The 15,252-nt window shown below is 49.1% G+C and overlaps 1 protein-coding gene across 1 annotated transcript in view; it reads left to right on the top strand.

The window, feature by feature from the left end:
- Positions 1 to 10,659, top strand: part of LOC137377995 (uncharacterized) — a 94,246-nt gene extending 83,587 nt beyond the window's left edge. Inside the window, exon 6 of the mRNA XM_068048020.1 lies at positions 7,127 to 10,659. Coding sequence (XP_067904121.1) covers positions 7,127 to 8,423 — 1,297 coding nt within the window. The 3' untranslated portion in view covers positions 8,424 to 10,659. The remainder of the gene's footprint in view (positions 1 to 7,126) is intronic.
- Positions 10,660 to 15,252: the final 4,593 nt, after the last annotated feature.

Genomic DNA, 15,252 nt, shown 5'->3' with positions numbered 1-15,252 from the left:
AGGGAACTATGTACTTGCACCCCAAGGTCTCTCTGCTCAACAACACTCCCCAGGGCCCTGCCATTCACTGTAATATGTCCTGCCTTGGTTTAACTTCCCAAAATGCATCACTTCACACTTGTCTGCATTAAATTCCCTTTGCCAATCCCTTGCCCACTTTCCCAGTTGATCTATATCCTGTTGTAACCTTAGACAGCCTTCTTCACTGTCCACTATACCACCAATTTTGGTGTCATCTGCAAACTTACTAATCATGCCCCTTACATTCACATCCAAGTCATTAATATATATGACAAACAATAGAGGGCCCAGCACCGATCCCTGCGGCACACCACAGGTCACTGGCCTCCAATCTGAAAAACAACCCTCCACTACTAGCCTCTGCCTCTTATCACCAAGCCAATTTTGTATCCAATTTGCTAGCTCACCCTGGATCCCATGTGTTCAAACCTTCTGGACCAGCCTACCATGCGGGACCTTGTCAAAGGCCTTGCTAAAGTCCATGTAGACAATGTCCATCGCCCTGCCCTCATCAATCCTCTTGGTCACCTCCTCAAAAAACTCAATCAAATTTGTGAGACATTAATTCCCACGCACAAAGCCATGCTGACTATCCCTAATCAGACCTTGCCTTTCCAGATGCATATAAATCCTGTCTCTCAGAATCCCTTCCAATAACTTTCCCACCACTGATGTAAGGCTTCGGTGTTCCCTCCCTTGAACTCACTGTAGTTCCCTGGCTTATCCCTGCTGCCCTTCTTAAATAAAGGCACAACATTAGCTATCCTCCAGTCTTCCGGTACCTCACCCATGGCTAATGATGATACAAAAATCACTGCCAGGACCCCAGCAATCTCCTCCCTTGCTTCCCAGAGCATCCTAGGATACACCTGGTCAGGCCCTGGGGATTTATCCACCTTAATGCACTTCAAAACATCCAACACCTCCTCCTTTGTAATGTTGATATGCTCCAGGATATCAGTATTCCCTCCCTTGAACTCACTAGCTTCCATGACCTTCTCCACGATAAATACGGATGAGAAATATTCATTTAAGACCTTGCCCATTTCCCGTGACTCCACACATAGATTGCCACACTGATCCTTAAGGGGACCTACTCTCTCCCCAGCTATCCTTTTACTCTTAATATACTTAGAGAATCTTTTAGGATTCTCCTTCATCTTATCTGCCAGGGAAATCTCATGGCCCCTTTTTGCCCTCCTAATTTCCTCCTTAAGTGTAGTCTGACATCCCCTATACTCCTCGAGGGACTCACTCGATCCCAGCTGCCTGTACCTGACATATGCCTCCTTCTTTGTCCTGACCAGATCCTCAATATCCCTCATCAACCAAGGTTCCCTAAACTTGCCAGCCTTGCCCTTCTATCTAACAGGAACATGCCGGCCCTGAACTCTTCCTATCTCACTTTTAAAAGTCTCCCACTTGCCAGACGTCCCTTTACCTGTAAACAGCCTCTCCCGTTCAACTTTTGAGAGTTCCTGTCTGATGCCATCAAAATTAGCCTTCCCCCAATTTCTGACTTCAATCTGAGGACCAGTCGTATCCTTTTCCATAACTATCTTGAAGCTAATAGAGTTTTGGTCACTGGTCCCAAAGTGCCCCCCATTGACACATCAACCACCTGCCCATCCTTATTTCCTAAGAGGAGGTCGAGTGTAGCCCCTTCTCTAGTAGGGCCATCCACATACTGCGTCAGAAAACTATCCTGGACACACTTAACAAATTCTTCCCCATCTGATCCCTTAGCACTAAGGCAGTCCCAGTCAATATTAGGGAAGTTAAAATCACCTACTATTACAACCCTATAATTCCTACACCGATCTGTGATTTCCCTACATATATGCTCCTCCACTTCCCTCTGACTATTGGGGGGCCTATAGTATAATCCCATCAAAGTGATCACCCCTTTCTTATTTCTAGGTTCCACCCATATGGCCTCGCTGGACGTTCCCCCCAGGATATCCTCTCTAAGTACTGCCGTGATGTCCTCCCTAATCAATAGTGCAACTCCCCCTCCTCTCTTACCTCCACCTCTCACGCAGGAAGGATTGGTACCCCGGAACATTGAGCTGCCAGTCCTGCCCATCCCTCAATCACGTCTCCGTAATAGCTATAATATCACAATCCCATGTACCGATCCATGCTCGTGAGTTCATCTGCCTTACCTGTAAGGCTTCTTGCATGAAAGTAAATGCAGTTTAGCCTACCAGACCTTCCACGCTCCCTGTCCTGCCCCTGCCCGGACTGCCGACTGGACTTGCTTGCTTTATACCTCTACATTTGCCTCAACTATCGCATCGGAGAGACTACTACTTTGGGTCCCACCCCCCTGCAAGACTAGCTTAAACCCTCCCGAGTAGTACTAGCAAACCTCCCCGCAAGGATATTGGTCCCCCTCCAGTTTAGATGCAACCCGTCCTTCTTGTACAGGTCACCTCTGGACCAGAAGGGTACCCAGTGATCCAAGTAGCTGAAGCCCTCCCGCCAACACCAGCTCTTCAGCCATGCATTCATTTGCCTAATCCTCCTATTCCTACCCTCACTGGCACGTGGCACAGGAAGTAATCCTGAGATTACAACCCTGGAGGTCCTGCTTTTTAACCTTCTACCTAATTCCCTATATTCACTTTGCAGGACCTCATCTCTCTTCCTGCCTATGTCGTTTTAACCAATATGGACCACGACCTCTGGCGGCTCACCCTCCCCTTTCAGAATGTCCTGCAGCCGCTCCGAGACATCCTTGACCCTAGCACCAGGGAGGCAACATACCATCTTGGAGTCTCGTTTGTGGCCACAGAAACACCTATCCGCACCCCTTATTTGTCTTTACTGAGCATAACAATGCATTTCATCAACTTGTCTTGCCCACTATTACTGCAAATTTGATTTGCTCAGTCTGTGTGAAGATTAAAGTCCCCCAGTATTAACCTAATTACATGTATCTGTAATTTACTGAAATTATACTCTGCCCGACATTAAAACTACGGTCAGCGGCCTATAAACAACTCTGATCAATGTTTTGTACCCCTTGCAATTTCTTAGCTTCATCCAAACTGATTCTACCTCTTGATCCTTTCCCTCTGCTATCTTTATCCTATCCTTTATTATCATGGCTACCCCTCCTCCTTTTGAACTTTTGCTATATCTTCAAAAGGTTAAATATATAAAATTTTATATTTTTATATATATATATATATCTATCTATCTTCTTTGGCCTCCTTGTCTCGAGAGACAATGGGTAAGTGCCTGGAGGTGGTCAGTGGTTTGTGGAGCAGCGCCTGGAGTGGCTATAAAGGCCAATTCTAGAGTGACAGACTCTTCCACAGGTGCTGCAAATAAAATTGGTTGTCGGGGCTGTTACACAGTTGGCTCTCTCCTTGCGCTTCTGTCTTTTTTCCTGCCAACTGCTAATTCTCTTCGACTCGCCACACTTTAGCCCTGCCTTTATGGCTGCCCGCCAGCTCTGGCGATCGCTGGCAACTGACTCCCACAACTTGTGATCTATGTCACAGGACTTCATGTCGCGTTTGCAGACGTCTTTAAAGCGGAGACATGGACGGCCGGTGGGTCTGATAACAGTGACGAGCTCACTGTACAATGTGTCCTTGGGGATCCTGCCATGTTCCATGCGGCTCACATGGCCAAGCCATCTCAAGCGCCGCTGACTCAGTAGTGTGTATAAGCTGGGGATGTTGGCCGCCTCAAGGACTTCTGTGTTGGTGATACGGTCCTGCCACCTGATGCCAAGGATTCTCCAGAGGCAGCAAAGATGGAATGAATTGAGACGTCGCTGTTGGTTGACAGACGTTGCCCAGGCCTCGCTGCCATAGAGCAAGGTACTGAGGACACAGGCTTGATGCACTCGGACTTGTGTGTTCTGTGTCAGTGCTCCATTTTCCTACACTCTCTTGGCCAGTCTGGACATAGCAGTGGAAGCCTTTCCCATGCGCTTGTTGATTTCTGCATCGAGAGACAGGTGATGCTGGTGATAGTTGAGCCTCGGTGGGTGAACTCTTGAACCACTTCCAGAGCATGGTCACCGATATTGATGGATAGAGCATTTCTGACGTCCTGTCCCATGATGTTGGTTTTCTTGAGGCTGATGGTTAGGCCAAATTCATTGCAGGCAGCCGCAATCCTGTCGATGATTCTCTGCAGACACTCTTCAGTGTGATGTCAGCAAAGAGGAGTTCCCTGATGAGGACTTTCCGTACTTTGGTCTTCGGTCTTAGACGGGCAAGGTTGAACAGCCTGACACCTGATCTTGTGTGGAGGAAAATTCCTTCTTCTGAAGACTTGAACGCATGTGAGAACAGCAGGGAGAAGAAGATCCCAAACAGTGTGGGTGCGAGAACACAGCCCTGTTTCACGCCACTCAGGACAGGAAAGGGGTTTGATGAGGCACCACTATGTTGAATTGTACCTTTCATATTGTCATGGAATGAGGTGATGATACTGAGTAGCTTTGGTGGGCATCCAATCTTTTCTAGTCATCTGAAGAGACCACGTCTGCTGACGAGGTCAAAGGCTTTGGTGAGATCAATGAAAGCAACGTAGAGGGGCATCTGTTGTTCGAGGCATTTCTCCTGTAGCTGGCGAAGGGAGAACAGCATGTCAATGGTGGATCTCTCTGAACAAAGAACAGTACAGCACAGGAACAGGCCATTTGGCCCTCCAAGCCGAAGCTGATCTTGATGCCTGTCTAAACTAAAACCTTCTGCACTTCCGGGGACCGTATCCCTCTATTCCCATCCTATTCATGTATTTGTCAAGATGCCTCTTAAACATCGCTATCGTACCTGCTTCCACCAACTCCCCCGGCAGCAAGTTCCAGGCACTCACCACCCTCTGTGTAAAGAACTTGTCTCGCACATCCCCTCTAAACTTTGGCCCTCACACCTTAAACCTATGTCCCCTAGTAACTGACTCTTCCACCCTGGGAAAAAGCTTCTGACTATCCACTCTGTCCATGCCACTCATAACTTTGTAAACCTCTATCAGTTCGTCCCTCCACCTCCGTCGTTCCAGTGAAAACAATCCGAGTCTATCAAACCTCACCTCATAGCTAATGCCCTCCAGACCAGGCAACATCCTGGTAAACCTCTTCTGTACCCTCTCCAAAGCCTCCACATCCTTCTGGTAGTGTGGCGACCAAAATTGCACGCAATATTCCAAGTGTGGCCTAACTAAAGTTCTGTACAGCTGCAGCATGACTTGCCAATTTTTATACTCTGCTCGAAAGCCACACTGTGCCTCAGGGTAGACACGCTCAGCCAGCTTCTGGAGCCTGTTTAAAGTGACTCGAACAAAGACTTTCCCCATTATGCTGAGCAGGGAGATTCCACAGTAGTTGTTGCAGTCACCGCGGTCACCCTTGTTCTTATAGAGGGTGATGATATTGGCATCGCACACGTCCTGTGGTACTGCTCCCTCATCCCAGCACAGGCAAAGCAGTTCGTAGAGTGCTGAAAGTATTGCAGGCTTGGCACTCTTGATTATTTCAGGGGTAATGCCGTCCTTCCCAGGGACCTTTCAGGACTGAGATGAGGAGAAATTTCTTCACCCAGAGAGTGGTGAGCCTGTGGAATTCGCTAAAACAGAAAACAGTTGAGGCCAAAATATTGTATCTTTTCAAGAAGGAGTTAGATATTGCTCTTGGGTTTAAAGGGATCAAAGGATATGGGGCTAAAGCAGGAACAGGTTACTGAGTTGGATGATCAGCCATGATCATAATGAATGGTGGAGCAGGCCCAAAGGGCCGAATGGCCTACTCCTGCTGCTATTTTCTATGTTTCTATCCTGGAATAATCAGTTCCCAAACTTGGTCACTTTGCAGTCATGTCTCCGTAATGGTATTGAATCAACCCTATTAATTTCTGACATAAAAACAAGAAATGCTGGAAGTACTCAGCATCTGTGGAGAGAGAAGCAGAGTTAACGTTTCAGGTCAGTGACCCTTCATCAGAACTTTTAATATATTATATTCGATAATATATATTTTATAATATATCCTATTAATTTCTGTCTGTGCTATTAATTTATCTAATTTGTTGCGAATGCTTCATACAATTACATTTGGTGCCTTTAGCTGTGACTTTTTCTCTTTTTTTCCCTAACATTCACTTAGTCACTAATGTCCTCTTACCTTTGCGACTCCCAATGTCCTTTCCTGACTGCTTATTTGCTCTTGCCTGAATCCTCCCACCCCCCACCCCCGTCCAACGCCCCAGCTTTCAGATTAAAACAAGTGGTTAGTGCATTCTCCACTCTGTATATAGGGGGAGATGGGTTCTTTATTCTCCATTTGGGGGAGGTAAGTTTAACAGTCTCTGTATATGGAAAATGGGCTCTCCAACTCTTTATATGGGTCCTCCAGTCTCTGTACATGGGAGGTGGGTTCTTCTGGCTTTGTACATGGTGAGGTGGGTTCTCAAGGTTTTGTAAGGGTGTTCAGTTCTCCAGGCGCTGTCTATATTGGTTGGGTTCTCTTGTCTCTGTATGGGGTGGAGGAGTGATATCCAGTCTCTCTCTGGCTGATGGTTCTCCGGTTGCTGTATAGGTTAGTGTTTTCCAGTCTCTGTGGAGAGGTGGGTTTTCCAGTCTCTTTAGAGGGTGGTAGGATAGGAGGGTTCAGTAGTCTCTCTCTTGGGCAGGTGGGTTCTACAGTCTCTGTATTGGGGCGTGAGTTTCCCAGTCTCTGTATGTGGAAGATGGATTCTTCAAGCATGATATATCAGGAGGTGGTTTCTCCAGTTTGTTTCTGCGATATCTGCAGGGGTAGACCTGAAGGGGGTCAGAATGGGGCCCTCATGCAGCAGGTGAAAGGTGGCTGGCAAGCTACCTGTTTAAAAAGATATTCAGCTTAATAGTTTTCAATAGTGGGATCTGTGCACAGTTGCATTCTATAAGTTTGTACAGGTTCTGCCTTCAGTTATTTCCCCCCTTTGCAAATATTAGTGCTTGTACCAAACTTCAAGTTGCGATGTGCAGTTTGGGAATGGGAAACCTTAGTCAGTTTGATTTTTTGGAGTGCCTGCTGTGGAAAGTGCAGAGCCTCGAGCTCCAAACCCACCTGTCGATAACATTGTTGCCTTTATTTTCACAGAAGCACAAAGTCAGCAGCAAATTTGAAACAGCCGTCAAAATCCTCAGCCTCACAGGGTAAACAGCTCAGGTTATCTGTGGCAATCAGAGACTCAACTTCCAACTTCAGGCCAGTCGCACAGATTCTGTCACCGGGCAGCACAGTGTTGGAGACCCCACCATTTGATACTGACAAATCCAGCGTACAGCAAGTGGAAAACCTCAGCACCTACTGCCATAACTCAGACTGCTGCCCCATGACAAACTCACTGTTTTGGAGCTTTGAACTACCAGCAACATTAACTGACATGGATGAGGACAGTGCAAGTGATCTCTCAGATTCTGAGAGAATTCCCTTCGTCTCAACCCCTTGCAAACCCCCAGACCTGAAGCTCCGAGCTGAAGTGATAGCCCCAACGGAGTTGGCATTGTCGCAGACTTCGAGCTGCCTTGACTTTAGCTACCCGGACTTCCTGCCACAACCATATGCCAGCTGGAACCTGCAAGAGCTGTCTCTACTGGTCAACAGCAGCAGTATCACAAAGAGCCCTGTCACCGCCCAGCCTCTGGGGCTTTTGGAGAGCTTTGTGGGGCGGCTGCTCGAACTAGAGTGGCTGCAGCTGAAGACGGAGGAGGCTGAGAGAAGCAAGTTCATCCGTCCACACTCCAACACTGCCCCCAGCAGCTGTATCTCTGCCAGAAATCCTAGGAGGGTCAAGAAAGCCTGTCTGATGGTCAACAAGCTGCTGGCCAGTCCAGAGGATCTGGGAGTTGGGACAGTTTGTAGGGCAGCCAGCATCTGCAGTCACTGCCAGTTACAGTACCCCTACTGCAATGGCACTTGCCGCCCATACGCATATCAAAACTTCTCGCGCAGTCCCAGCACCAAGCAGCATAGTGCAGGCTCCCAGCGGAAAGCTGCCAGTCAGTCCAAGACAAGGGGCAAGGCGGTGCCCTTCCTGAGCACCAAGGAGGTGGTGCTTGGAAGGGCACCCTTGGAAAACACTCCTGTGTGTTGTGCCCCGACAGCCATTAAAGCCAAGTTGCGGAAGCAGCCTTTGCACCCAGTGTGGTGCCCAACTCCCTCCCCATACCAAGTCCAGTGCCCAACTCCCTTCCCATACCAAGTCCAGTGCCCAACTCCCTCCCCAAGGCTATGCAGGACACATCAGGTAACTGACACAAAGAAAAGGGGGAGCATGGATGAGAGCATTGTAATGGAGAAAGGCATTTGTCTGGACAATAAAACCCAAAGGAGCAGCATCTCCAATGGAAAAGAAAGGCAACTGCACACACCCAAAATAGGGAAGAGCTGCTGAGACGGGGGAGGGGTCTCATCGCTAACAACAGTATTTATTGTGGCACATCTGTCATTTAGTCTCCTTTATATTGACACTCACTGCTGCTGCCCTCCACGTGCTGTTGACCGTCCCTTGACAGTACACAGTGTAAGCTCATCACTCCACTCAGCAGAAGGTGCCTCCAAGCCCCAAAGCATCACTTCCATTTGTACTTACCCAATTCCCCTAAACTGTTCACCTGGCTATTGTACAAAGCAGCTCTGCAACTGAACAGGCAATGCACAGGAGCGTTGTTTGCATCAGGAACACTGCTGTATGTTGTGTATGAAGCTGAGTACATTAGCGAGCTCGACTTGGGCCACTGCGGATGTATGGGTATATTGAAAAGATCTAGACTCTCGTGCACAGACTAATACGCTGACATTACAGTGGTGCCTTTAGACAGATACTGGGCATAGAATGCAGAGCTGTACCCGGAGACTGGGCACGGAGCAGGGGTAGCTGTACCCGGAGACCCAGCAGGCAGTGGGGAAACTGTACCCAAAGACCAGGCACGGAGCGGGGGTAGCTGTACCCGGAGACCCAGCAGGCAGTGGGGAAACTGTACCCAAAGACCAGGCACGGAGCGGGGGTAGCTGTACCCGGAGACCCAGCAGGCAGTGGGGAAACTGTACCCAAAGACCAGGCACGGAGCGGGGGTAGCTGTACCCGGAGACCCAGCAGGCAGTGGGGAAACTGTACCCAAAGACCAGGCACGGAGCGGGGGTAGCTGTACCCGGAGACCCAGGAGGCAGTGGGGAAACTGTACGCACAGACCAGGCACGGAGCGGGGGTAGCTGCACCCGGAGATCCAGCAGGCAGTGGGGAAACTGTACCCAAAGACCAGGCACGGAGCGGGGGTAGCTGTACCCGGAGACCCAGCAGGGAATGGGGAAACTGTACCCAAAGACCAGGCACGGAGCGGGGGTAGCTGTACCCGGAGACCCAGCAGGCAGTGGGGAAACTGTACCCAAAGACCAGGCATGGAGCGGGGGTAGCTGTACCCGGAGACCCAGCAGGGAATGGGGTAACTGTACCCGGAGACCGGGCACGGAGCGGGAAGACTGTACCTGGAAACTGGGCACAGAGCTGGGGTAGCTGCACCCAGAGACCCAGCAGGGAGTGGGGAAACTGTACCCAGAGACTGGGCATGGAGTAGGGGGTAACTGGACCGGAGACCGGGCACAGAGCAGGGAGACTGTACTCCGAGACCGGGCACGGAGAGGGGGCAGTGAGTGGGGAGACTGTACCTGGAGACCGGGCACGGAGAGGGGGGAACTGTACCCGGAGACCGGGCAGTGAGTGGGGAGACTGTACCCGGAGACCGGGCACGGAGAAGGGGGACCTGTACTGGAGATCGGGCACAGAGCAGGGAGAATGTACCCGTAGACCGGGTACGGAGAGGGGGGATCTGTACCCGGAGACCAGGCATTGGGCAGGGTGATCTGCACCTGGAGATCGGGCACGGAGAGGGGCGACTGTATCTGGAGGCTGGGCAGGGAGTGGGGGGACTGTACCCGGCGACCGGGTACGGAGTGGGGATAATGTGCCCAGAGAGCGGGTACAGAACAGGGGCAACTGTACCCGGAGACCGGGTACAGAGGAGGGAGGCTGTACTCGGTGACCGGGCAGGGATTGGGGAGACTGGGTATGGAGCGGGGGTAACTGTACCTGGAGACTGGGCAGGGAGCTGTATCCGGTGACTGGGTACGGAACGGGGAACTATAACCGGAGACCAGGCACAGAGCGGGGACTGTACCCACAGTCAGTTCCTTGCACAGATATTGGTAACAGAAGGGATTGTACATGGATACTAAACATGGGAGTGGGGACTGTAGAGACTGGGGCACAGCACGGGGACAGTACACAGCAGAGAATGGGAATTGTACATGGATACTAAACATGGGAGTGGGGACTGTAGAGACTGGGGCACAGCACGGGGACAGTACACAGCAGAGAATGGGAATTGTACATGGATTGTCATAATAGTATAATTGGCCTCCCCCATCTCTACCTCTTTAACTCGCTATGGCTATGTTTTCTCTGTAGGATGTTGAAATGGTGCATTCTGTGTGTTGTGTTATTTATTGGGATTACCCATAGGTGCTCACTTCAAGTTGTGATTGAGGATTGAAGCTGAGTGCTGCTGCTCTGCTGTTTGCTGTTACTGCATGTTATTTGCTTTCAGGCCTGTTCCTATTGATAATAAAGTGATTCCGGTAAAACATACTCAGCAATGTCTACATATCTTATCAACACTGCACAGCAGTGTCTCTGCATCTCAGCAAACTTGCCCAACACTGTCTCTGTCTCGTCAATGTGCACGACAGATCTCAACCTGCCTGCCAGTGTCTCTGCATCTCACCAGACTTGCCCAGCAATGCCTCTATAGCCCAGCAAAATCCATACATCTCATCAAAACTGCCCAGACATTGTCTCTGTATTTCATCAATTTTTCTCAGCATTATCTCCACATCTCGTCAATGTGCACAGCAGTATCTCAATGTCTCAACAAACCTGCTTGCCAGTATCTCGACATCTTAACAAATTTGCCCATCGATAACTCTACTTCTCATCAACATGCACAGCAGTATTTGTAAATCTTATCAAACATACATAACAATGTCTCTAAGCTCATCAAACCTGCCCAGCAATATCTGAGAGTCTCAACCTGCGTAGCAGTATCTCAATGTCTGTTTCACAGAATCTCAGAATTGTTTTAGATACTGTTGGGGGGGAGATGGCCTATCAGGGGAAAACAACAGCAGCAGCCAGAGCAGTGGCACCATGGCTGGCTCTGTTGTTCAGCAGGGAGGGACAAAACGCAGAAGGGCAATAGTTATAGGGGACTGTATAGTCAGGGGCACAGATAGGCACTTCTGTAGACGTGAAAGAGACACCAGGATGGTATGTTGCCTCCCTGGTGCCAGGGTCAAAGATGTCTCTGAACGGACAGGGGGCATTCTGAAGGGGGAGGGTGAACAGCCAGAGGCATTGGTACCAACAACATAGGCAGGAAGAGTGACGAGGTCCTGCAGGGGGAGTTCAAGGAGTTGGGTAGTAAGTTAAAAGACAGGACCTCTAGGGTTGTAATCTCAGAATTACTCCCTGTGCCACGTGTCAGTGAGGCTAGAAATAGGAAGATAGTGCAGCTAAACACGTGGCTGAACAGCTGGTGTAGGAGGGAGGGTTTCAGATATCTGGACCATTGGGATCTCTTCAGGGACAGATGGGACCTGTACAAGAAGGACGGGTTGCATCTAAACTGGAGGGGCACAAATATCCTGGCTGCAAGGTTTGCTAGCGTCACTCGGGAGGGTTTAAACTAATGTGGCAGGGGGGTGGGAACCAGAGCAGTAGATCAGCAGGTGAAATAAATGAGGGGGAACTAGTAAATAAGGTCAGTAAGACTGAGAGGAAGAGCAGGCAGGGAGATGTTGCGGAGCACAGCGGGACTTGTGGTCTGAAGTGCATTTGTTTCAATGCGAGAAGTATAACAGGTAAGGCAGATAAACTTAGAGCTTGGATTAGTACTTGGAAATATGATGTTGCTGTTACAGAGAATTGGTTGAGGGAAGGACAGGAGTAGCAGCTAAATGTTCCAGGATTTAGAAGCTTCAGGCGAGATAGAGGGGGATGGAAAAGGGGTGGGGGAGATGCATTACTGGTTAAAGAGAATATCACAGCTGTACTGCGGGAGGACACCTCGGAGGGGTCATGCAGCGAGGCAATATGGGTAGAGCTCAGGAATAGGAAGGGTGCATTCACAATGTTGGGGGTTTACTACAGGCCTCCCAACAGCCAGCGGGAGATAGAGGAGCAGTTATGTAGACAGATTTTGGAAAGATGTAAAAGCAACAGGGTTGTTGTGGTGGGTGATTTTAACGTCCCCTATATTGACTGGGACTCACTTAGTGCGAGGGGCTTGGTTGGGTCAGAATTTGTAAGGAGCATCCAGGAGGGCTTTTTGAAACAATATGTAGATAGCCCAACTAGGGAAGGGGCCGTACTGGACCTGGTATTGGGGAATGAGCCCGGCTAGGTGGTCGAAGTTTCAGTAGGGGAGCATTTCGGGAACAGTGACCATAATTCCGTAAGTTTTAAGGTACTTGTGGATAAGGATAAGAGTAGTCCTCGGGTGAAGGTGCTAAATTGGGGGAAGGCTAATTATAACAATATTAGGCAGGAACTGAAGAATTTAGATTGGGGGCAGCTGTTTGAGGGTAAATCAATATCTGACATGTGGGAGTCTTTCAAACGTCAGTTGATTAGAATCCAGGATCGTCATGTTCCTGTGAGGATGAAGGATAAGTTTGGCAAGTTTTGGGAACCTTGGATAACGAGGGATATTGTGAGTCTAGTCAAAAAGAAAAAGGAAGCATTCGTAAGGGCTGGAAGGCTGGGAACAGACAAAGCCCTTGAGGAATATAAAGAAAGTAGGGAGGAACTTAAGCAAGGAGTCAGGAGGGCTAAAAGGGGGCATGAAAAGTCATTGGCAAACAGGATTAAGGAGAATACCAAGGCTTTTTATACATATATAAAGAGCAAGAGGGTAGCCAGGGAAAGGGTTGGCCCACTCAAGGACAGAGGAGGGAATCTATGCGTGGAGCCAGAGGAAATGGGCGAGGAACTAAATGAGTACTTTGCATCAGTATTCCCAAAGAGAAGGACTTGGTGGATGATGAGTCTAGGGAAGGGAGTGTAGATAGTCTGGTTCATGATATCAAAAAGGAGGAGGTGTTGGGCGTCTTGAAAAACATTAAGGTAGATAAGTCCCCAGGGCCTGGTGGGATCTACCTCAGAATACTGAGGGAGGCAAGGGAGGAAATTGCTGGGCCTTGACAGAAATCTTTGTATCCTCATTGGCTACAGGTGAGGTCCCAGAGGACTGGAGAATCCTTTGTTTAAGAAGGGTAGCAAGGATAATCCAGGAAATTACAGGCCGGTGAGCTTTACATCAGTGGTAGGGAAATTATTAGAGAGGATTCTTCGGGACAGGATTTGCTCCCATTTGGAAACAAATGGACTTATTAGCGAGAGGCAGCATGGTTTTGTGAAGGGGAGGTCTTGTCTCACTAACTTGATCGAGTTTTTTGAGGAAGTGAAGAAGATGATTGATGAAGGAAGGGCAGTGGTTGTTGTCTATATGGACTTCAGTAAAAACTTTGACATGGTACAAAAGGTGAAATCACATGGGATCAGAGGTGAGCTGGCAAGATGGATACAGAACTCGCTCGGTCATAGAAGACAGAGGGTAGCAGTGGAAGGGTGCTTTTCTGAATGGAGGGCTGTGACTAGTGGTGTTCCGCAGGGATCAGTGCTGGGACCTTTGCTGTTCGTAGTATATATAAATGGTTTGGAGGAAAATGTAGCTGGTCTGATTAGTAAGGTTGCGGAGAACACAATGGTTGGTGGAGTTGCGGATAGTGATGAGGATTGTCAGAGGATACAGCAGGAGTCAGTTGCCAGCATTCGCCAGAGCTGGCGGGCAGCCATAAAGACAGGGCTAAATTGTGGCGAGTCGAAGAGACTTAGTAGTTGGCAGGAAAAAAGACAGAGGTGCAAGGGGAGAGCCAACTGTGCAACAGCCCCAACAAACAAATTTCTCTGCAGCACCTGTGGAAGAGCCTGTCACTCCAGAATTGGCCTGTATAGCCACTCCAGGCGCTGCTTCACAAACCACTGACCACCTCCAGGCGCGTATCCATTGTCTCTCGAGATAAGGAGGCCCAAAAGAACAGCAGGATATAGATCAGTTGGAGACTTGGGCGGAGAAATGGCAGATGGAGTTTAATCCGGACAAATATGAGGTAATGCATGGGGAAAGTCTTTGTTCGAGTCACTTTAAACAGGCTCCAGAAGCTGGCTGAGCGTGGCTACCCTGAGGCACAGTGTGGCTTTCGAGCAGAATATAAAAATTGGCAAGTCATGCTGCAGCTGTACAGAACTTTAGTTAGGCCACACTTGGAATATTGCATGCAATTTTGGTCGCCACACTACCAGAAGGATGTGGAGGCTTTGGGGAGGGTACAGAAGAGGTTTACCAGGATGTTGCCTGGTCTGGAGGGCATTAGCTATGAGGAGAGGTTGGATAAACTCGGATTGTTTTCACTGGAACGACGGAGGTGGAGGGGCGAACTGATAGAGGTTTACAAAGTTATGAGTGGCATGGACAGAGTGGATAGTCTGAAGCTTTTACCCAGGGTGGAAGAGTCAGTTACTAGGGGACATAGGTTTAAGGTGCGATGGGCAAAGTTTAGAGGGGATGTGCGAGGCAAGTTCTTTACACAGAGGGTGGTGAGTGCCTGGAACTTGCTGCCGGGGGAGGTGGTGGAAGCAGGTACGATAGCGATGTTTAAGAGGCATCTTGACAAATACATGAATAGGATGGGAATAGAGGGATACGGAGCCCGGAAGTGCAGAAGGTTTTAGTTTGGACAGGCATCAAGATCGGCGCAGGCTTGGAGGACCGAATGGCCTGTTCCTGTGCTGTACTGTTCATTGTTACATCGCAGAAGGAGACCATTGAATCTGCCTCCATCACACTCAGGCAGCACATCCCTGATCCTAACCACTCGCTGTATAGAAAAATGTTTTTCCTTATGCCACTTTTTCTCCTTTTGCTGAGATTTTTAAATCTGTGTCCTCTCGTTCTTGATCCTCTCACGAGTGGGAACAGTTTCTCCCTATCCACTCTATCCAAACCCCTCATGATTTTGAACACCTCTATCAAATCACCTCTCCGCCTTCTCTTCAAGGAGTACAGTGCTAACTTCTACAATCAGTCTTCATAACTGAAGTTCCTCAT

Source organism: Heterodontus francisci, chromosome 16 (assembly GCF_036365525.1).
Source record: "Heterodontus francisci isolate sHetFra1 chromosome 16, sHetFra1.hap1, whole genome shotgun sequence".
NCBI classification, from domain to species: Eukaryota; Metazoa; Chordata; class Chondrichthyes; order Heterodontiformes; family Heterodontidae; genus Heterodontus; species Heterodontus francisci.
The sequence above is the reverse complement of the archived record's forward strand: the minus strand, read 5'-3'. Positions and strand labels throughout refer to the sequence as shown.